This window comes from Gadus morhua, chromosome 6, assembly GCF_902167405.1.
Source record: "Gadus morhua chromosome 6, gadMor3.0, whole genome shotgun sequence".
NCBI lineage: Eukaryota > Metazoa > Chordata > Actinopteri > Gadiformes > Gadidae > Gadus > Gadus morhua.
Window position 1 is genome coordinate 10,768,539 of NC_044053.1, and position 23,044 is coordinate 10,791,582.

The 23,044-nt window shown below is 52.0% G+C and overlaps 2 protein-coding genes across 4 annotated transcripts in view; both read left to right on the forward strand.

Moving 5' to 3' along the window:
* The window catches only part of kat6a (K(lysine) acetyltransferase 6A), a 30,476-nt gene extending 15,373 nt beyond the window's left edge, over positions 1-15,103 (forward strand). For 2 of the 3 annotated variants that reach the window (XM_030357622.1, XM_030357623.1), the window contains exons 5-17: positions 124-205; positions 769-886; positions 1,403-1,719; positions 2,014-2,114; positions 2,661-2,776; positions 3,199-3,340; positions 4,434-4,595; positions 5,160-5,253; positions 6,103-6,334; positions 7,135-7,333; positions 7,684-8,457; positions 8,749-9,010; positions 9,468-15,103. In XM_030357622.1, the coding sequence (XP_030213482.1) occupies positions 124-205; positions 769-886; positions 1,403-1,719; positions 2,014-2,114; positions 2,661-2,776; positions 3,199-3,340; positions 4,434-4,595; positions 5,160-5,253; positions 6,103-6,334; positions 7,135-7,333; positions 7,684-8,457; positions 8,749-9,010; positions 9,468-12,850 (5,982 nt within the window). In that variant the 3' untranslated portion in view covers positions 12,851-15,103. The remainder of the gene's footprint in view (positions 1-123; positions 206-768; positions 887-1,402; positions 1,720-2,013; positions 2,115-2,660; positions 2,777-3,198; positions 3,341-4,433; positions 4,596-5,159; positions 5,254-6,102; positions 6,335-7,134; positions 7,334-7,683; positions 8,458-8,748; positions 9,011-9,467) is intronic. The other variant, XM_030357625.1, reaches the window with a different exon arrangement.
* An 869-nt stretch (positions 15,104-15,972) lies between these two features.
* ap3m2 (adaptor related protein complex 3 subunit mu 2) lies at positions 15,973-22,974 on the forward strand. The gene is made up of 9 exons (XM_030357645.1): positions 15,973-16,083; positions 16,984-17,269; positions 17,760-17,931; positions 18,380-18,517; positions 18,952-19,037; positions 19,425-19,558; positions 20,386-20,593; positions 21,087-21,231; positions 21,591-22,974. The coding sequence occupies exons 2-9, from the start codon at positions 16,997-16,999 to the stop codon at positions 21,689-21,691; spliced, it is 1,257 nt and encodes a 418-aa protein (XP_030213505.1). The 5' UTR covers positions 15,973-16,083; positions 16,984-16,996; the 3' UTR covers positions 21,692-22,974.
* The last annotated feature ends 70 nt before the right edge of the window (positions 22,975-23,044 follow it).

Genomic DNA, 23,044 nt, shown 5'->3' on the forward strand with positions numbered 1-23,044 from the left:
ATGACCTTAAACAGATTACAGGGATAATGGCAAAGTGGATTAGTAGTTTTAGTGGCTAATGGACTCATTTACTTAATTTGTGTCCCCTTCACCCCTATCCCGACCGCACCCCTCCCACCCTAGGAGAACATGTTGTTTTGCGACTCGTGCGACCGCGGCTTCCACATGGAGTGCTGTGACCCCCCACTCACGAGGATGCCCAAAGGTACACCGTCGGACCCTCCGGTCACATTCTGTCTGTTTGGTTCAAAACTCTCCATGTGCATCTTCACAACCAATCTCCCGGAGTCCTGTGAGGTTCGGGTTTAGATAGGTGCAGCAACGAATCCATACATTCAATTAGAGTCGTTTTTTCACACACTAACCGAATCACGTTTTAGACTGTAACTGTGACCCACCGTTGACACCGGCTCCACCTTAACGGCAGCCTGGGATGACGGTCAAATCCTCCTCCGTTTCTTGGTCCCATCTCATGCTTTTTCTTACTCTTTTTCTATCCCGTTTCATTCACTCTTTTCCCCTCAATCTTTCTGTCTTTACTGTCTCTTTCTACCTCAATCTCCATCTGCCATGCCCTCTTTCTCTCTGTCTCCCACGCCCTCTCTTTCTCTCCATCTCCCATGCCCTCCCTTTCTCTCCATCTCCCATGCCCTCCCTTTCTCTCCATCTCCCATGCCCTCTCTTTCTCTCTGTCTCCCACGCCCTCTCTTTCTCTCTGTCTCCGACGCCCTCTCTTTCTCTACATCTTTCTCTCTCTCTTCCCACCAGGCATGTGGATCTGTCAGATCTGCCAGCCCAGGAACAAGGGGGGAAGGAAGCTCTTACACGAAAAGGCGGCACAAATCAAACGGCGCTACAATGCACCGTTGGGACGACCTAAAAACAGGTAGGAGACGAGAAACATGGCCCCCTGCTTGTTCAGTGTTTTGGGGCCCCATGCTGAGAAGCACAGCAAGGGGGCCCCTGCCTGCCAACTGTGTGAATACACACGAGGCAAGCCAGCAACCTGGAGTACACAGCCAAAGCTAAAAACAGAGGTGGAATAAACCAAATGGAAATGGGTTATTGTTTAATTAACCTATGTTATGTTGGTCTTTTTCCGAACGCTACCATTTTCCAAAAATATATGATTTAATTAGTCATATTCCTGCCTTCTATCAGTGAGGGTGCCAGCATCCCGCAGTGCCTTTAGCAATGCCATGAAGCTTGGGTGTGGGTGTGTGTGAGTGGCCATGCGTGAAAGTGCGCATGACCCTTGGCTCACCTCAGCCCTTCTCGGACTGAACAGTAAACAGACGGTCGCTTTCCCCGGCGGGTCAGCCCGCATCCACATCCCGCTCTCTCCAGGTCTCCTCACTCACCCCCCCCCCCCCCCCCCCCTTCCTGTCTCTCTCTCGCTCAGGCCCGGGAGGCCCTTCAAGAAGCTGGTGGGACGGGGGCGGCGGCGGCGCTCGGCCTCGCCCGACTCGTCGTCCAGCTCGTCGTGCGAGGGTTACCCCGGCGACGACCGGCTGCTGTTCTCCCTGCGCGAGGACAACGAGGACGGCGACAGCGGCAGCCTGCGCTTCAACAAGAAGACCAAGGGGCTGATCGACGCGCTCACCAAGTTCTTCACGCCGTCACCGGAGGGCCGCAAGGCGCGGCAGGAGGCGGTGGACTACTCGCAGCAGTGCCGCATCCGCAAGAAGGCCAACCGCAAGGACGGAGACGACCGGATGGGTAAGGACAACCCCCTGGGAGCCCCCTGCTCTAGGCCTCTACCCTACAATATGGGGCTACCTGGCAGGCCTCTACCCTAAATAACCTTCTCTAGACCCCCTCCCCTGCACTATTCTGGAGCCCCCATCCTAGACCACCTACCCTAGACCACCTACCCTAGAACACCTACCCTAGAACACCTAACCTAGACCCCTACTTTTAGCACGTTACCCTAGACCCCTCTCTAGCCCCCCTAGCCTAGATAATCCAGGTTCTGTTTGGTGTTTACACACGGTGTTGTCTGCTGTCCTCCAGACAATCAGGACTGCAGCGACGACGAGAAGATGCCCGGCCACGAGAACCTGACGGAGAAGGACATCGAGCTGTTCAGACATATCCAGGAGCTGGCTCTGCAGGTATACACACTGACTCACACAGACGCACGCACACAGACACACAGGTGACTCATAGCCATCAGCATGCCTTATGCATGCTAATTGTTAAGAGTCAAAGCTATTTGGCTGCTAGCGTGAGTGCATGGGAGCCCAGCCCCTGCCAGAATTCCACTGGTAATCGTACATTAGTGTGCGCAAGTGTGTCGTAGTTCACACACCTCACTGAGCATGAAGTGCACTTTGAACCCAATTGGATGTTGAGCGTTGGTGTTTTTCTTCTGGTGCTCCACAGCTCATTAGCCTCAATAATCAGGGGGGGTGTAATCTAATCCCTAGTGTTTAATCTGTCTGGCCACCCCATGCTAATCCCTATCTCTTTGTTCTTTTATACATCATAAACGATTACATCGACATAAACTCTACTTAATCAACTACATTTAGTTTGGATCTACTTTAGATTCTCTGATTTTGTTATTTTAAACTTGTTTTCCCTTAGCCTATTTATGTTGCACTCTTGTTGCACGAAAGCGTGAAGAAAATAAAGCTTGATTGGTTGACCTCCTGCAGAAAGTGGGTGTGAAGGGCCCACCGGACCCTCAGATGCGATGCCCGTCGGTCATAGAGTTCGGAAAGTACGAGATCCAGACGTGGTACTCGTCCCCCTACCCCCAAGAGTACAGCAGGTGAGGCTCCACGCACCAAGCCCTAACCCTAACTCTAATAAAAAATGTGTTAAGTAGCGGAAAATTCAAAATAAATATGAAATGTCATGAGCTTGCGTTGTATTGGAACACACGGCAGGAGCAAGAGCCGGCTAATGGACAGTGTGTGAGCTAATTTAGTGAAAAATGACTGGAGTGTGACCCTTAACAGCTCAGTTCCTCATTCCTAACCGGGGACCCTGCTTTGCATACCTGCTTTGAATATATTAACCTAGCGTTTTCTTGCTGCGGCTGATTTAGCACATTTCTAAGTGTCCAGTTGGGGAAAGTCTCTGCTTTTCATGCAGCCCTCTCTCTACTGGCTAATATTTACCTCGAGATTAATCTTATGACACTTTATTTCCTCCTCCTCCTCCTCCTCCTCCTCCTCCTCCTCCACCTAGGCTCCCTAAGCTCTACCTGTGTGAGTTCTGCCTGCGCTACATGAAGAGCCGCAGCATTCTCTACCAGCACATGAGGAAGTGCAGCTGGTTCCACCCGCCCGCCAACGAGATCTACAGGAAGGACGACGTGTCCGTCTTTGAGGTGAGGTCTGGCGCCCTGTGGTTTAGGCTCCGGCGAGGTACACCTGCCTCCCTGTGGAGTGGTCGGGGATGAGAGAGGGTGGGGGGGAGAAAGGGTAGCTCCAGATTGGAAGGAGAAAGGAGGTAAAATGACCGATCCCGCAAATGACACGGTTGCAATCAGTGCGGCAGCCACGCAGCTTTGCCGCTGCGCTATGCTGGAAGTGTTGCCATGGCAACACCAAACAACCTGAAAGGCTGATTGCAGGCGAGCGTGGATGGAATGCAGACGTCCCTGGACACAGGAATCACCAAGATCGTCCAGATTTTGTAGGATTCTTTTTATGTGTCAATTCCCTTTTTTCAAGGGAAGTTCTCAACGCTGTTAGTTTTGTTGAACTATTGCTCTGGATTGTGTCGGATCATTTTGATGCATCAATTTGCGTTTGTCTTTCACGGCAAGTGTCCCAATCTGTTAGTTTAGGCATTGGTTATTTTCCGTCTTCCCTGTATTCATTGTTAGTTGCTTGGACGACTCGTCCCTCGACCAGAGAGACCGGGCTCGGATGTCTTTCGTCTGTTTCTCGAACTTGTGGCCGGGAGCCAACCTGGCACATCAAGCTCTCTCCGCCCGCACGCCTCTCTGCTGTTCAGAGCAGAGAGTCTCTGCTCTCTACCGGCACTGCCTCCTTTCATGTGCAGGTCGTAGAGTCGAGCTGGTGTCCAGTGCACTGTTTGGTCCTTGAACCGGAATGGCAGTGCTCTCTTAAGGGCTTTCTGCAGCCCTAGACGGCTTGGTGTGTGTGCCACGATCGTACCCTGTCCACTCAGCTAAGGTGCTCAGAGGCTTGGCAGCGTGCCAACAGGCTTCTCACTGTTTCTTGCTATTGCTATCTCTCTCTATTGTCATTCACTCGAGGCTAGCTCTCTGTTGGCTTCTCGGTCTCGGTCCCAAGAGGGGAGGCTAGATGGCAGTGTGTGTGTGCGGGTGGTAGTGTCTCTGCTTGCTCTGTTTCGCTTGGCTTCAAGGAGCGTTTATCACAGTTTATCAGACCGCCTCGTAGTCCGCCTATCTCCCTCCCACCTCATCCCCCTGTCTCCTTCCTTCCCCACAGGTGGACGGCAACGTGAGCACAATCTACTGTCAGAACCTGTGTCTGCTGGCCAAGCTGTTTCTGGACCACAAGACCCTGTACTACGACGTGGAGCCCTTCCTCTTCTACGTGCTCACCCAGAATGACAGCAAGGGCTGCCACCTGGTCGGGTACTTCTCCAAGGTATGCCCTTCTCCGCCCCGCCCACTCTGACGCCAAACGACCTGAGCCCAACGCCCCATACCATCTCTTGTCTCGAAGCGCTTGCAAAATATTTCCATGCCATTGACTTGACTGTATTTTGGGAACGTGATAGTGTTTTACCAGATCTTTACACGTGAATAGGTTCCGGAAAGCCAGACAGCTGCTGATGTCTGCAAACGCCCAAGCCCCAATTAAAGCAGAAATAAGTGGCGATGCCTTCCAGTTAAATGAGAACAAAAACATTAAGCCACACAGGAGATCTCTCCACCACACATGCTTTCTCTCTCTGCGCTGAACGACCTCGCTTCAGTGTGCAGGTGCCCACATTAACATGCGACCTTGCTGCTAAAAGCAATGCAATTAGCTGGGGGGTGATGGGTGGTCATCTTACCACTATCTACATCAAGCCATCAAGCACACGGCCCTAAAGTGTCTACCCTTAGACACACACACACACACACACACACACACACTGTCTCTCTGTCTCTCTGTCTGGCTCAATGTTCCTGCTCTGAGGTGTGTCTGTGTGTGTCCTGTCTGCAGGAGAAGCACTGTCAACAGAAGTACAATGTGTCCTGCATCATGATCCTCCCCCAGTACCAGCGCCGCGGCTACGGACGCTTCCTCATCGATTTCAGTGAGTTGCACTACGACGCACAAACTAGAACACAATCGCACACACACTAGAACACGCACGCAAACACACACACACAAACTAGAACACACACACACGCGCGCGCGTGCACACGCCGCAGGCCCACCAGACCTGTTGCATTTTTGATGGCTTTGTTTTGCGTGGTGGGAGGTGCCAGTATGTTTCCTGGCAACAGAGTTTTCAGTTTGAGGGTTTATTGCGCTGGGGCGCATATCCATGTTTAGTATCCATTAGCTTTGGCATCTGCATAGTTGCCTGGCAACCAGCTTGTTGTATATACACCTGGGTCATTGTAATTGCCTTCCTTCCCAGACGGTAAGAAGAGATGTGTTTAGGAGCTGGACTCGACAATCCATGCGAGTGTAGAGATTACTTGCAAATGATCTTGAGGGAAAAAACACAATGGCCTTTAAAGGTAAATTCACATGGGAATTAAATGATTGCATAATAATGAAGATAACGAAATGACAGTCGCATAATAACCGTTGAATAATATATAATTCCAGCTGCTTTCCAGACAGGCTGACCATTTTTCTTGTGCTTTGGAGTGACATTGTCATGGAAGAAAAATATCCATTTACCGTGATATCAGGTTTTGTAGTCAAATTGAAAATTAAAATACAGGAGCAAAATAAGAGGCTTGAACTTTCTCGGAGAAGGAAATAAACCATAATAGGCCTCCTACCGTAGTAACGATGGCCATGTAGCCAATGTCACGACCCTCAGTTGCAACGTATGAATTGTGCGTATTGTGATAATACCAAGGACAGAGTACTGGTTAGGGTGGCTGCTACATTTCTCTAACCCCCTTCCCCCCCTCCTCCTCCACAGGCTACCTGCTGTCCAAGCGCGAGGGCCAACCGGGCTCTCCAGAGAAGCCCCTGTCCGACCTGGGCCGGCTGTCCTACATGGCCTACTGGCACAGCGTGGTGCTGGAGTGTCTCCACGAGGTGCGCGACCGGCAACTCAGCATCCGGCAGCTGAGCAAGCTGACGGGCATCTGCCCGCAGGACATCACGGCCACCCTGCAGAACCTCACCATGCTGGAGCAGCGCGGAGACCGGTAAGAGAGAGGGAGAGAGAGAGAGCGGAGCCTTGAGCAGTCCATTCACGATGAGCTGCTCCCAGCGTCTGCCAACGTCACCCTATGGACTCGTGCGATCGAATCCCCCGGTCTGCAGTCTGCCTGTAGGCGTCCTTGGGGCTTGTGAATATATTTGAATGGCTAAGTCGCGTGGGATGAAGGCGCCCACTGAATGACAAAGTAGCAGTAGTATAATGAATTGTACAGTTCAAACGTTACGTTTAAAAAAAAAAAAGAATGATGTTTACAAGGCTGTGACGATGCCAATGTCCTCGTTGGCACGCTGGATGAATGGCAAAGTGTGTTCATCATCCTCATGGTTCCTATGGGCTATAAAAACAGTGCTCAAACGAGCACTAACAAGCAGCCCAAATGAATCTCCTCCTAGACGCTGATGGGTTCCCCCCGCCGTACGGTGACTGTACTCCTCCCAGGGTTGCTTCTTTATGGGCCATCAGACTGCTGGGGCAGCCAACAGCCTTCAGCCCCTGCGGTTGCTATGGCTCAAGGCTTAGCGTGAATCTGTTTTGGTTCTGTGTCGGGTTACCTCAGCTGAACAATCACAGCACTTGCTGATGCGTCGCCTCGACGCAAGGTTACAATGTTTGAGGCGGCGCACGTCTGGTCCTCGCGGTGGACGCAAGGAGGCTCCGCAAGGACACAATGTGTCCGTCCACCCCCTTGCTTTGCGTCTCATCACGGTGGAACCATAACTGAGCCTTATTAAGGTGTGGCGCTGAAAAAGGGGGTTTAAACTGGTCTCTGTGTGCGTCCCCCAGGCTGGTGCTGGTGAGGCGGGAGAAGCTGGTGTCCAGCCACATCAGCCGGCTGAAGGCCCGCCCGCGGCCGCTGGACGTGGACCCCGAGTGCCTGCGCTGGACGCCCGTGGTGGTCACCAACACGGTGGTGTCGGACGGCGAGGGGGAGGACCGCGACGACGACGAGGACGAGGAGGTGGAGGAGGAGGCCCGCGAGGAGGTAACCCCACTCGTCTTCACGGGAGACGGATTAGAGTTTCGCCGATGGTTTTCATTAACGTTTTTCACTTGAACTTGGATGACGTGAATCCTGAATCCGCATTTTGACATTGTTTGTGTTGCAGAACTTTTTTGAAAATTGTTATGGGTGTTAAAATCATACTGGGGTCATGAATACCATTTAGAAACCCTTAGATGTACATCAAAATAAGAACATACCGGAAGTGTCAGGGTGGAGCCAAGCAGTTTGTATTGTGACTCGCAGTGGAATATCAGCCAATCGCAAAAGAGCCTTTGACATAAGCAGAATCTGACCCAAAGTGTGTGTGTGTGTGTGTGTGTGTTCCTCAGGTGAAGCCCAGCCACAAGATCTCTCCTCTCTCCTGGCACATCCACCAGGAGCGAGGGGGGGACGAGGAGGACGAAGAGGAGGAGGAGGAGGAGGAGAGGAAGTGTTTCCCGGGGTTTCCCATGAACCACAGCTCCCCTGCCCGCTCCCCGATCCGCTCCCCGGTCCGCTGCCCACCGCCCCCCGCCGGGCCCGAGTCTCGCCCGCCTCCCCCGGCCAACGGGGAGCGTCGCCCGCGGGGACGGCCCCCCAAGAACTGGCCCTGGGGGAAGGCGAAGGACCGGCCCCGGGTCGGTCGCCCCCCAAAGAACCGGCCGCCGCCGCCGCCGCTGATGGATGAGGACGAGGAGGAGGAGGAAGAGGAGGAGCTGCGGGAGGCGCGGAGGAAGGGGCCGGGCTTCTCCTCTGGCCCGCCCTCCCTCTTCTCCCTGGAGAACTCGTCGTCCTCATCCCACCCCCTGGCCGCCGGGCGCCACCCCTCGGCCACGCCGCCGCGCCGAGGGCGCCCGCCCAGGAAAAAGAGGGGCCCCAAGCCACGGCTCAGAGTGGAGCTCCCCGACGACGATGACGACGACGATGACGAGGAAGACGAGGGCCTGCCCCAGCTGCCCCTGGGGCCCCGGCTCTCGGAGCTGCCCGGCAGGAAGACCTGCTTCAGCGAGAGCAGCGAGGAGGACGACGACGAAGAGGAAGACGATGAGGAGGATGAGGAGGACGACGAGGACCGGAGGACCAGCTCCCCGCCCGTCCTCTCTAAGCCCGGCCGGGCCCTGAAGGTGAGGAGAGGGAGGAATAGTACCCATAGGCTGTCCCCGCTCTGGTGCTTAGCCTGAACCGCTTTGATCGGAGCCTGCATGTTCACGCATGTCATATGAAGCCATTACCGACAACGAGCACGAGCGTGTACGCTTGATTTTCCCCTGCAATTGTCAGTAATGTCTATGAACGCGCCGTCCCCAATCGATTAAAAAAATTAGGAAATAACGAACCGCTAAACCCGCAGGCGCTGCAATAACGGCACGTGTGTAAAGAAACCCCCCCTCTCCTTCTCCCCCCGTCTCGCCCAGAAGCCGCTGAGAAAGCGGCGGCTACGCCGGCAGAGCCACCCCCACAGCAGCGTCGTCACGGAGACCATCTCGGAAACCACCGAGGTGCTGGACGAGCCCTTCGTGGACTCGGACTCGGAGCGGCCCATGCCCCGGCTAGAGGAGGAGACCTCGCTGGGACACCCGCTCCGCCGCTACCCCCCTGCCCGCTCCGCCATGCGGCTCTCGGAGCCCGCCCTGAAGCGCAGCCGGCGCGCCAACCTCTCCGAGTCTGAGGACGACGGTACGCGTCTGGGTGGGGGTTTCTTTGGGTGTGGGTGTTGGTGTGGGGTGTCTGGGGGGGGTTGATTGTGTGTGTGTTTGTGTGTGTGTGTGGGGGGGGGGGGGGGGGGGGGGTGATTGTGTGTGTGTGTGGGGGGGTGCAGGTATGTGGGTGTCAAAAGTGATTACTTCATAGTTGTCCGTGCTTTTTTTTAATAGCTAGTGTCCTTTGAAAATACTTGAATGGATGTTTACATCTTGGGTTATTAATGTAAATCTGTCGAGCCGCCGGCCAGGGGGGAATATACGATGTGTTGAGAATAAGAATAAGCCGTGATTGATGGCCACCAGCCATTGGCTGCCACGCTCGGTGAAGATTTAACAATAATTCAACATCGATACATCTCGGGATATGACCGGCGACTGCATGACCTTTTTATTAATGGGTTTCTAACGGAGCGTCTGGTTTCTCGTTCCAGAGTTGAGGCCCTCGCTGAAACCCATGGGCGCCCCCGCGTCGGGCCACCCGGAGACCCTGCCCCACGACCCGGAGGTCCCCATCAAGAAGAAGAAGGGCTGGCCCAAAGGCAAGAGCCGCAAGCCCCTGCACTGGAAGAAGCGGGGGCCCGGCCGCCCCCCGGGCAGCGGGCCCAACCAGCGGCTGGCCGCAGAGGCCCGAGCCGGGGCCCCGCAGCCGCCCAAGATCAAGATGAAGCCCGGCCGCAAGCCCCGCAGCTGGTACCTGCAGCGGGCCCAGGAGGAGGCGGAGCGGCAGCTGGGCCGCCTGCAGCCGGTGCCCTACCGGCCCGGCCCGGGCACCGCCGCCCCCGTCGGCCGCCCGCGGCAGAGGGACTCGGACGAGGACGACGACTTCCTGCCCCAGCCCGTGGAGCAGAAGATCCCCAAGAGGAGGGGCCGGCCGCCCAAGAACCCCGCCCTGCGGCAACAGCCCCCGCCGCCGCCGCCGCCGCCCCCCAAGCCCGCCCCTGTCTCCGAGCCGGAGGAGGACGATGACGACGAGGACGACGAGGACGACGAGGAAGAGGAGGAGTCGCAGAGGCGCTGGGAGGAGGAGAAGCCCAGCCGCCCGCCGTCCCGCCCCATGCTGTCCCCGGCCTCCGCCCCCGTCCCCTGCACCCCGGGGCCCAGGGCGCCGCCGCCACGGCCCCAGAACAGGGAGGAGGAGGAGGAGGAGGCGGACGAAGAGGAGGAGGAGAGGGAGGATGAGGACGAGTGCGCCAACAGGCGCCCCACTGCCATGCCGGGCTCCGGGAGCCGGCGGAGCGAGGACCACGACGCGGACGACGAAGGCGACGGCCACCTGGAGGACAAGAGCAGCAGCAGCATCAACAACAACAACAACAACGTCATCAGCAGCAGCATCAAGAAGAGGAAGAGCCAGGAGTCCGAGGAGGACGAGGAAGAGGACGAGGAGGACGAGGAGCCGGCGTCCCGAGCCAGCTCTCCGCCCGTCAAGGAGGAGCCCCAGGGCGGGGAAGCTTTTTTAGACACGGAGCACCGCGCCCCACGGGAGTTTGTCAGCAAGCAGGAGGAAGAGGAGGAGGACGATGAGGAGGAAGAGGCCGAGGAGGAGCCCCAGGAGGCCAAGGGCCGGCCGCCGCCACCGGCGCCGGCCCCGGCACCGGCGCCGGACCCCCAGCAGGAGGAGCGGCGGCAGCGGGAGCAGGAGGAGGCGGCCGCCGTGGAGACGGTCACCGGCATCCCGGTGGCGGCCGAGGCCCCGGAGCTCCCGCCGCTGCACCCAGAGGACAAGGCGGTCACCCTGCTGATGGAGCCCCCCCACGCCCCCCACCACCAGCACCCTGAGTTCAAGGAGGAGCTGGGGCCCCCGCACCACCAGCCGCACCACCACCACCACCACCACTCGCACCAGCACCACCACCAGCAGCAGCACGCCCACCACGCCCACCACGGCCACCACTCCAACGAGCTGGACCTGGAGACGGTGCAGGCGGTGCAGTCCCTGACGCAGGGAGAGGCCCAGGACGAGGAGACGGAGCCGCCGCCGCACCACGGCGCCTACCAGGACTGCGAGGAGACGCTGGCCGCCTGCCGCACCCTGCAGAGCTACAGCCACGCCGGGGAGCCCGAGGACGAGGCGGCGCTCGCCCTGGTGGAGGAGTGCGGCGCCTCGCAGCACAGCAGCCCCCTGCCCAACCCCCCGCCGCTGGCCCTGCCCGGCCAGTCGGCGCGCTCCGTCAACAGCCCCGGCCTGACACCGGGACTGATGGACGCGGGGTCCGCCGGCCCCAGGGGCGGCACGCCGGGCCCCACCGGGGGTAGCGGCGGCGGAGGAAGCTACGCCCAGATCACCCCCGAGCACCCCGGCTCGCTGTCGGCGCCCTCGCAGCAGAGCATGGAGACGTCGCCCATGATGGACGTACCGTCGGTCTCGGACCACTCCCAGCAGGTGGTGGACAGCGGCTTCAGCGACCTGGGCAGCATCGAGAGCACCACGGAGAACTACGACAACCCCAGCAGCTACGACTCCACCATGGGGGGCGCCGGGAACGGGGCGGGCATGTCCGCCGCCGCCGCGGCCGCCGCCGCCGCCTCTTCGTCGGCGGCCTCGTCTTCCTCGGGCTCGGCCACGCCCTCCTCTGCTTCCCAGGGCGGCAGCTGCTCCTTCGTCCCCACGCCGGGCCTCGCCCCCTCCGGCTGCGGGCTCATCCAGCAGGCCGGCTCCAACGCCGGGCCCCAGCCGCCGCGCTCCGTCACCCCCGGCTGCGGCATCAAGTCGCCGCAGAACTGCGTGGTGATCGAACGGCCGCCCAGCACCAACCAGCAGCAGAAGAAGGTCTCCCAGCAACAGGCCAACTCCCAGCCCTCAGCTCCCACGCCTTCCCAGCAGCAGCAACAACAACAACAGCAACAGCAACAACAGCAGCAACAACAGCAACAACAACAGCAGCAACAACAACAGCAGCAACAGCAACAGCAGCAGCAGCAGGCGCTGTCCCAGTGCAGCATGGGAAACGGCTTCGCCTCCACGCCCATGATCATGGAGATCCCCGAGGGCGGCGGCGGCGGCGGCCGCAGCCTCTACGAGCGCATGGGGCCGGACTTCAGCGCCGGGGGCTACGCCCAGCCCTCGGCCACCTATAGCCTGGCCAAGCTGCAGCAGCTCACCAACGGCATCGTGGACCCCCACCTACCCATGCCCTACTCGCACGCGGCCTCCGTCACCTCCTACGCCACCAGCGTGTCCCTCTCCAACCCGGGGCTGGCGCCCTCGCCGCACTCCCAGGGCGGGCAGCCCTCCATGGGCACGGCGGCCAACCTGTCGTCGGGCTCCATGAACCTGGGCTCGCTTCAGCTCCAGTGCAACATGGCGCCGGGCAACCTGGGCCTGGCGCCGCCCAGCCACAGCCAGCGGCTGCAGGGGCAGATGGCGGCGGTGAAGGGCCACATCGCCATCCGCTCCAAGGCCACGCAGCAGCTGGCGCCGGCGCCGCACCAGCAGCAGCTGTACGGCCGCAGCTCGGGCGCGGTGAGCATGCAGGGCACGCCGCGCACCCTGGCCGTGCAGCGCGGCATGATGTCCAACCTCATGCCCACGCCGGGCGCCTACAACTCCATGAACATGACGCCGCTCAACGCCATGTCGGCCGCCGGCTACCGCATGCCGCAGCCCATGATGAACAGCGGCTACCACGGCAACCCGCCCTACATGAACCAGCCGGCGCAGTATCCCATGCAGATGCAGATGGGCATGATGGGCGGCCAGGGGTACCCCCAGCAGCCCATGCAGCCCAATCACCACGGCAACATGATGTACACCGGCCCCTCGCACCACAGCTACGCCGGGGTCCCCAAGCAGTCGCCGTACATGAGCAGATGAGCAAGGGGGGGTGGTGGTGGTGGGGGGTTGACCTGACACCCCCGCTGTGCTGTCCATTTACGCCCTGTCATCCTCTTCATAGGCCGCACTCAAAGGCCGAGAGAGAGAGCAAGAGAGAGAGAGGCAGGAAGAGATTCCTGTTTTTTTTCTTCCACGTGGTCATTGGTTCCACTTCAGTAGGACTCCTAGAGCCCTGCCCCCTCCCATCCGACTGACTGTGTATGGGTTGACCACCTGCAGTGTTGGGAGTGAGGGTGAGGGGGGGTTGCGTGTTTGTGTGTGAGCGAGATATGTGTGTGTGTGTGTGTGTGTGTGTGTTTGTTGGTGTGTATGTATCTGTACGTACATGGACGCTTTGTCTGGGCATGGCCCGCCCCCCTCTGGACATGGCGACCACTTCCTCTCCGGACACGGGTCCATCATGCGGTCGAACCCCAGGGTGCTGACGACCACTTCCTCTCACTGGGGGGAACGCGCGGGGCGAGACCCCGACACGCTCCACAAGAGGACCTGGCTTCTGAAGAAAAAATACGAAGTGATACATTCGATAAATGGTTCAACTGAGCGATGGTTCAGCCATGCACACAATCTTTTAATTGACATAGGAAGCCTTACCTTCAAAAAGGGACAATGAGACATCGTAGTTGGAACTTAGTTTTATTTTTTTACATCATGTTGCTTTTTGTTTCTTTTCTTTTGTCGTTGACCTTTAATGTAAATTACTTGTAAGTCTGACCTCTCATACGCTTTGGTCTTTATACATGTGGCATTCTGGAATGGTCACCCACCTTCGTGACGAGGAAGAGGAACCCGACACAGGAACCGGTCTGCTCAGACCAATGGCGTCAATTAGTTTCTGGTGGAGGGTAGAAAAGGCGGATCCCGTTTTTGGTCAGGTGGAAGGTGTAGCATCTCTTTTTTGTTATTTTTATTTTTAACATTTGCACTGCTGCTCTCTGTCTCTAGATGTAAATATCCTTATACTTCCCAGTACAACAGCACAACTGCGCCGGACGGGGCACGCAGGCGCCCTCTGGTGGCCAGTGCTTGTGGGTGTAAAATTCAACTGGGCCTCTTATCACACTTTCCACTGACAGATATGTATACACAGTCCCCCCTTCCTCTCCCAAGCAGCTTAGAGACTGCAGATCAAACGGCGGATATTCCATTTCAACTGTTTAACCTTTGTAGGAAATACTTTTTTGTAAAAGTCTGCACTCCTTATTTGCGACACAATGGCCTTCAACAGCAAGATCGCCGACTGCCGAGCCATTCCACTTACGCTCACACACGGAGATGGAGGGTTGAGACTGCGATGAGGTCCTGTTTGTTATGGCATTCAAAACGAGTCGGTGGAGAACATCACCCCTTCTGCTCCGCGGTTCCGGTATTCAAAGTCAAAAGAGGATTATTTTGGATGGTTTTGTTTTCAGACCTGATGTTTCATATTTTTGTGTGTTGGTTCTGTTCTGTACTTTTATTTTGTTATTATTATCATTTTGGTTTGTTTGGTTCGTTTCTCTCTGAATTTTATCAGACTGGGCAGCTTTCTTTTATGACACAAGCTGACTCTTTTTGACTTTAGAAAACCTGTTGTAGAGAAATTGTTTTTTCTATAATATAAAAAGGAAATTCTGACATTGATATTGGTACTGTCATTTTTTTTTCCACTTCTGTTTCAGGAAAAAAAACATATTTTTTAGCTCGACTCTTGGGTAACAATTACTAAGAAATTCAAAACAAAAAAAATTACCACTCACTTTTAGTAACTTTAAGATGCCTTTAACCTCTTCATTCCATCGCATCTCTAGATTTTCTATCTTTGTGTAGTATATTAATGCTATTTTAAACGAGGAAAAAACAAATATCTAAAGGTTTAGTGTTTTTTTGTTTATTTGTTCCTTTATTTTTTTTACTTTGTGTATAAGATGAATTCCTTACATTTAAGAGGCATGTAAAAATGAGCTCAGTATATTTCTGTTTGTTTATATTGATTCCCCTTTTTGTATCCTTTGTATTGTTCATGGTGCATTGTAAGCTAAGCGAGAGGAGCGTTCAAATGACGAGAGGAGCGATGGCGGAGCCAGCGGGGAAGTCGGCGCTATGCGCTCTGATACGCCGCCTATCGATGATTTCTGTCCCTGTATGTACTTCCATTTAATCGTTTTTTTTTTTTCTTTCTTTCTTAGCAAGTACTTTCAAAGAACTCTGTACATTTTAACATAAAATGAAAATAAATTATGTTGAGCCATTCATGTTTCAGGGAACTTTCTACTTTTCTTGGTTGTGAGTGTTGCCCGCCCGCCAGACTAAAAGGTTCAGGGTCCATAAAACCTGGGTCGCTAGCCTACATAATAAAGTTTCTTATTACCGGTATAAAGGAATCAAAATCTCGGGCGAGAATCATTTACCAAAATTGTGTTTAAATTAAATTACCGTAAGTACATTTTGAATCTGGATTTGTCGTAGGCCTAATTATTGCTGGATATCATATCTTGGATCTCACGTTGGCAGGCATGCAGGTGCATGAATGAAGTCAGGCTCGTAGTCTACAAGAAACCCTGGAGCTGAAGATAAGCCTCATGCCTAATGATGCGGCTCATCCCAAGCAGTCATTCAAAAGGAGTATTGCAGTGAGGCACTACAGGTAATTCATTAATGCATTTACCATTTTGTTTGTATTTAGTCTGATTTAGACAAGCCCTACTACAGCTGAAACACATTATCCTATCAGCATTAGGTATACAATGTTTAGTTCTAGATCATTTTGGCAAATGTCTTGTTCTGCGCGCGGTGGTGAAAAGGGGGACTAGGTAAATATAATGGTCATTAATTTGGCTGAACCAAAACTTGAAATGCTTATTTCAAGTCCAGCCAACACCGTAATCTTGTGTCATAATTTATGCATAACCCAGCACGGCACAAAACAATATGAAATCGGATACACGATACAAAATGTCAGACAAACATACCGAGGAGCTGCCTTTATTGGTGTATATCCTAGGTAACCAATCAGAGATTAATCCTAAACTCAACGAGTCATCTGCTTCCGCATTCATGTCCAATCACATTTAAAAGGCGGGCTGTTCCCCGGTTCTCATCATGTGATTGGCTCCCTTTAGGGTCCGCCTCAAAACACGATTTGCTCCACCCAGAAGCAATCGGAACGACGGCTTCTAGTTTTTCGTTGAATTAAGGGATAGGGCGAGACGAACGTTCTGCATTTGTCTACGGTGAGTGAATCGTCATTTGTATAACATAAGAATACCATTTGTCTCATTTGTAGGCATTTTGTAATGTTGTCTACCGTTCCCTCCCATCATGCACGGCCGGGCTTTGGGCTGTCACAAGACCACCGTGAGGATAGAGGGGGAGGGATCTCATAATGCACTGGGTTTGATGTTGGATGTATGTTGTCCTTGCCTGGCTTGGGCTTATGAAAGGGATAGCCAACGAAAATATTTCATTAAGGGATGCTTGTTGGGATGGCAGCTCTCGGGTGTTCAGGTCGCCTTCATCAGGACCGAACCTGATAGCCCAGTCGCATATTTAATGAAGAAGCCGGTGTCTCCTTTCCCATCCTCAAAAGTCACGAATAGTTCCTTGGAAACTTAATGTAGGTCAATATTTGTCTATGTTATACAAAGCATTAGTATCGTGTGGACAATATGCACATATCCGTACGCCAAAGCCAACTTGGCGACTGGTAACCTGCGGAAATGGATGATTCAGGCCTGGAAGAGAAGCCCCTCGCCCCAGGTCAGAATCATGTGAGCAAGGTGATGGCCATGAAGCATGGTAGTGACAGTAAGGAGCCTACCCAACACTCAGAGTTCTGTTGTATGTGTATTTCATCCTTATAGCAGAGGTAGTCGAGAAATTAACTAGCAATACATTCTATTACATTGGCATTACTCATTTGTTCTCAGTGCTGTTCTTGAGTCAGTACTGTAGTTGCTAGCGCGTTCTACTCCCAGTTAAAAGGCACTTGGGTTAGACTGAAGCCTACGCCCAGACATCCTTAAGCAAGATTACCCTTAATGACAAGTATCCGGCTTAACAGTACGTCTCTTTGGGTTGAGTGTCTAACCTATTTACCAAACTGTAATATTCTGTTGGTTCTTGTTATCCAGCCATCCGGTCACAATGATCCACAGCCTGTTCCTGGTGAACTCCTCCGGGGACATCTTCCTGGAGAAGCACTGGAAGAGTGTAGTGAGTCGCTCCGTGTGCGACTACTTCTTCGAGGCCCAGGAGCGAGCCACCGAGCCGGAGAATGTCCCACCAGTCATTCCCACGCCACACCACTACCTCATCAGCGTTCTCCGCCACAGGATCTACTTTGTGGCCGTCATCCAGAGCGAGGTTCCGCCGCTGTTCGTCATCGAGTTCCTGCACAGGGTGGTAGACACGTTCCAGGTACGGGCACTGTTTCTCAATTTGATGTTCGTCCTCCCTTTGCTTCTCTGCTTCTTTCGATTTGATGGATTTCGGTATCGTATCCCCTAGCCCTCCTTCCCCTCTGTTTGTTCGCTAGGTTCTCAAAGGTGGATGAAGCCGTAAGCCCACTTAATTTAACTGTCGACCCATGTGTCTGACCATCGAATACTTAAACTCTTCTCCTGCAATATCCAAATATCCGCCACCGTTAGGTTTGCGGTGTATTTTAGGTTGCAAATCATCACAGGTTGTGGTCGCCCCACAACAGTTGAACGAGTGAGGATGTTTCGGTGCAGCATTGACGTTAATACCACATGATCCAGCCACCCATCCAGCCCCACCCATCTCTATTTGCTCTCTGCTACCTTGCTTTGACTGCCTAAAATGCTTTTCTTTTGTACACATATGAAACAACCGCGAGGACCCGCCTGTCCCCTCTCATCCTGTCCCACTGTGACCGTGTCCACAGGACTACTTTGGCGTGTGCACAGAGGCCGCCATCAAAGACAACGTGGTGGTGGTGTACGAGCTGTTGGAGGAGATGCTGGACAACGGCTTCCCCCTAGCCACCGAGTCCAACATCCTCAAGGAGCTTATCAAGCCCCCTACCATCCTCCGTACCATGGTCAACACCATCACAGGTAACCCCCCCCCCCCCCCAAGCTTTGGTCAACCACATTACAGGGACCCCCCCACCCTTCCCCCCTTATGCTTCAGATGGTAAACACTTTAGCTGTTTGTTGTTTCCGTTTAAAAGTGACACATTATACCACCAGGCTTGAGTGTGATTAGCCGTTACAAGCCGTTTTGAAAATCAGCCTCTTCTGATATCATAAGTGGGCGTGTCCACCTAGATGTGTGGTGGATAGATCAGTCTTCCTGCCTACCCAGTGGACTGTAGCAAACGTTGCTCATCTACCCGTCACTTATCTAGGTGGACACGCCCACTTGTGGTGATAGTTCAAAACATCTTGTAATGATTAATCACACATCTTGTAATAACTAATCACACTCAAACCTGGTGGTATAATATGTCACCTTTTAATATTTGTTCATTGCAACCCTGGTTTCCTGCCCACCTGTCGGCAGGCAGCACCAACGTCGGGGAACAGCTGCCGACGGGCCAGCTGTCGGTGGTGCCGTGGCGACGGACGGGCGTTAAATACACCAACAACGAGGCGTACTTTGACGTGGTGGAGGAGATCGACGTCATCATCGACAAATCAGGTACTGCTGTTTCTGTAAAGCGCCACAGCCAATGTAAAACCAGAGTAGGTTCAATGATTTGTATGTCGCACCCACTGATTTCATTCTGGTTTAGTGTTTGGGTTGATGGAACAATCGACAGACCAGGTTCTCCTTATTGAGCGCTATTTTCTTACATCAGCATGTCACTAATACTGATGGCACAGGTGTGATGGCACTTGCTACTGTCTGTTTTTTACACGCCTGGTATTTCTAGTATCACGTTACTCTTGGGTCGATTGTTATTATTCTTTTTTTTCTATTCAAGTAGTACCGTAGCACCACATGACCAGTATAAATGCCATTATAGTAATAGTACATTACCAGTTTTAAGTGTAAAACATCATGGTTGCAATTTGGATGCATCCGTCTTATGGTACCTTATTGTCTCCCCTCTTCTCGATGTCCCCTTTCAGGCTCGACCATAACAGCAGAGATCCAGGGAGTGATCGACGCGTGTGTCAAACTCACCGGCATGCCCGACCTCACCCTCTCCTTCATGGTGCGTCTCTAACCCATGAGCTGCACTGAGCATGAGAACTTTGCGTAGAATTGCTTTGCGTAGAATAGCAACACGTAGTGTAATATCGTATAATAACTCATTTACATTTACCAGTATGGGCCTTTTAGACCTTTTTTTTTTTGTCACCTGTAAACCTAAAATAATAACAAACTTTACCTACCTACTAATATAACCTATTTATTTAAGTAATTTAACATGCAGGTGTGTCAAAAAAATATAAGACAAAAAGTTACTGTGATTCATGACTCTCGTGGGGACAGTTCAGGCCTTACTTTATTTATCAGGTGTTTTCCCTTCCAACTGCATCCCGTTCTACTGTCAAGCTGCTATCCACCTCCCCTAAGTGGTTGTGTATACTTTACCCAGAATCCCCGGCTGCTGGATGACGTGAGCTTCCACCCGTGCGTGCGGTTCAAGCGCTGGGAGGCGGAGAGGATTCTCTCCTTTATCCCTCCGGACGGAAACTTCCGGCTCCTCTCCTACCATGTCAGCTCCCAAAAGTCAGTCTCTCTCTCATCTCTTATGCTTTCTCCCTTTTTCTGTTATTCTACCTTTTTGTCTTATGATTTTGTCCTACTCATTGTGTTACTCACGTTCTCTTAATCTTTCTTTCGGTCTATTTCTCTCTATATCCCCCACTTTCAGCCTTATTCTCTCTCCCTCCTTCTTAATCAATTCTCTCACTTCCTATTTTTTTATCTCTTGCACAGCCCTCTCTTTTTCAATTTCTCTCTCTCGTCCTCCCTCTCTCCTCCTTGTCTCTCTCTGTCCGTCTAACTTGCACCACTTGTCTCATCATTTAATCACACTTTCCTCCTCTCCTCCTTATTGTCTTCATATAGTGGCTATCCAGTAGGCTATCGAAGGTACTGGTTTCCATCTCTATTGTAGTTGGAGCTTTGTTTTAGCTTAGCTTGTACCCATATAGTTCACTAGGAGATTACTGAGACACAAATAGATGAGTTCAGCGGTTCTGTTGTGTTTTGAATTAGAGTTAAATAGGTTACTTTGTGTGTCATTGTATAGTTCGTGACCCAATTTGTATTGATCTTGTATTTAGTCTTCTCAATGTGATTCCTTCAAAAGTAACAAAGTAACATTGGCTATTAAATTGCAGTAGTATTTCCTACTATGCAGGCAGAATCAGGGCATATTCACCGCCCTCCCACAGTAAGAGGTGTTGTCAGGGAAAGTCTTACTGTTAGTTCAAATGTCGAGCTCACCTGGTATGGCACCGAGCATGGCATTAACGCCACGAGTGCCCATGCTAAGACCTTTATGTTTAACCAGTTTCTGCATTGTGTGTCTGTGTGTCGACGGGTTGCAGTCTGGTGGCCATCCCAGTGTACGTGAAACACAACATCACGTTCCGGGAGGGCAGCTCGCAGGGCCGCTTCGACCTGACGCTGGGGCCCAAGCAGACCATGGGCAAGGGAGTGGAGGCCGTGCTGGTCAGCAGCCAGCTGCCTCGCGGAGTGCTAAACGCCAACCTCAGCGCCTCCCAGGGGACCTACACCTTCGACCCAGTCACCAAGGTAACGTACACCGTAAACCCCCCTCCCCTCTCTCAGCCCGTAACCATGGTAACGAACACCTTGCCTCCCCTGCCTTTACCATGGTTATGAGGTTATATAAATAGGGCTGTTTAAAATTTGCGCAATAATAACGCGTCAATAAGATCTTACTCTAATTAGATTCATTAAAACTGACGCATTAACGCATGTTCTCTTTATTTATTTATTTATTTATTTTACTTTAGATTTTTTTAGTGTGATTTTGAAATGTCTTGCCAAGAGAATGTATTTCTATGGGCATATCAGGGTTATCATCGTTTGACAGCCCTAAATATGTAATACAATCTATACCAGAGTGTTTACAAGGTTGCTATATAGATATCGAACGTCATTTTGTCCGTTTCAGAATTCAACCATGGTCACCAATCTTGGAATTGTAACAATGTTTGTTATGTGCTGTGTGTACAGTGAGTTTGAGAAAGCCAACTCTCCCATGCGTGTCCCTGCCTTCCAGATGTTGACGTGGGACGTCGGGAAGATCAACCCCCAGAAGCTGCCCAGCCTCAAGGGCTCCATGAGCCTGCAGGCTGGGGCCTCCAAACCAGACGAGAACCCCAGCATCAACATCCAGTTCAAGATCCAGCAGATGGCCATCTCAGGTACACACACGCGCACGCTTGCACGCGCACAAATACACACTATTACTTTCTAGTAGTTACAGGAAAAGTAGTAATATAGTAATAATCTATAATAGTATTAGTACCTTTTCTCCTACACAGACACCTGGCTGTCACGTAAGGGTGCTGTTATGTGTAAATGCCACTAGGTGTCGCCAGGCTCATCAAATGATCAATTACAAGATCAAAATGGCACCTCTTTCAAACAAATAGCAATTGTTAATTAAGTATTTATACATGATATGCTAAGATAATTATGAATAATGATATCCATTTGATATTTCAGATAATAAAATATATAAACTTATTTCATTGTATTATTTTATTTATTTATTTTTCAGGACTGAAGGTGAATCGGTTGGACATGTACGGCGAGAAGTACAAACCTTTCAAAGGCATCAAGTACATGACCAAGGCCGGAAAGTTCCAGGTCCGGACATAGAGGCCTTGGTGCTCTGTCAACCACTAGACCGAACCACTAAAAAGACGGAGAAGGGGGTGTATCAAGATGGTCTTTCAACATTTCAGGGTTCACCCTCAATACTTAAGAGTGCAGGGGGATCACTTCTAGCAGTTAGCTGTTAGCAAACCTTTAAATTACTTGGGGACACGGCAGGCCATGTAGCTTTTGGCCCAAACTCTATTACGTAAAATATTTCCATTCTTCTAGTAAGACAAAGTTAATGGAGCCGATTCTGTTTCAGATAAACATTACAAACACGTGTTCTTCCACAGAACAAGTAAGGACGCAACGTCTGTTGTGATGTTTAATTGTTCACCAATAGAGAGACCGAGAGACCAGTAGTATTGGTTAACATACTTCTTCCTCATTCTAGCTGTCTCTCGCCCGGTATAAAATCTCTAACCGATTCAGTGGGGTTTACATTCCTTCCTGTTAAAATCCGACTTCCTCCTCCATCATTTTACTTTTTTTTTGACCGCTCTGTCGGCAGTTCTGTAGTTCTGAATACAGTTCTCCACTGACCAGATGTGACGCTGGTGCCGTCCTATTGAGTGGTAGTACGCGATGGGGCCTGCAGGGGGTGCTCACTGCTTTCATCCACTCAAGCGAATCAAACTAGAATAGAGTGTCATCCGTCGTATTGATTATTTATAAGATCTCCTTTGATGTCTCCTGCGTTTTTTTCCCCCAATTTTTTATTTTATTTTCAATATGTATGTGTCTATATGTAGCAATGTCAAAACATATGACGTTCTTTTTGAGTTGGACAATGCACTCCCTATGAAGCCATCATTACATTGGGCAGTGGGCAACTTTACCTCTTTGATCCTGCTGAATCAGAGGAATAAAGGAAACCTTCGACTACTGACTATCACTGGTTGCCCTCCCCTAATAGCTTGTTTTATCTCTAATTTGTGAAATATGGGCATCGCTATATTTCACAAGTTTTCTTGTGATATCGTGCATATGTGTTCTGTGAGTTTGTGTGAACCTCTGGATGTTTCTCAGAGATTGACCATGTGTTTATATGCAAAGGTGTATATGCTCTATAAGAACATCCAAAATACAATATATCGCTTGGAAACCCAGACTAATCAACAGACTCTGTTACATGCTGAAAACGTTATTTTAGAGTAAAAATTGCTTGGTTCCTATTGATAATGTTTTACGGTTTGAATTTTATGTTCACAGTATTTTGTTTTTATGATTGTCAGAAAGCCTCCAAAGGACTTTTACAATAATAAAAGAAATGTTCCACGTGATTTATCCAATTGATTAATGCATATAGATTATACATGTATACTATTTATACTTTAATACATAATGGTATAA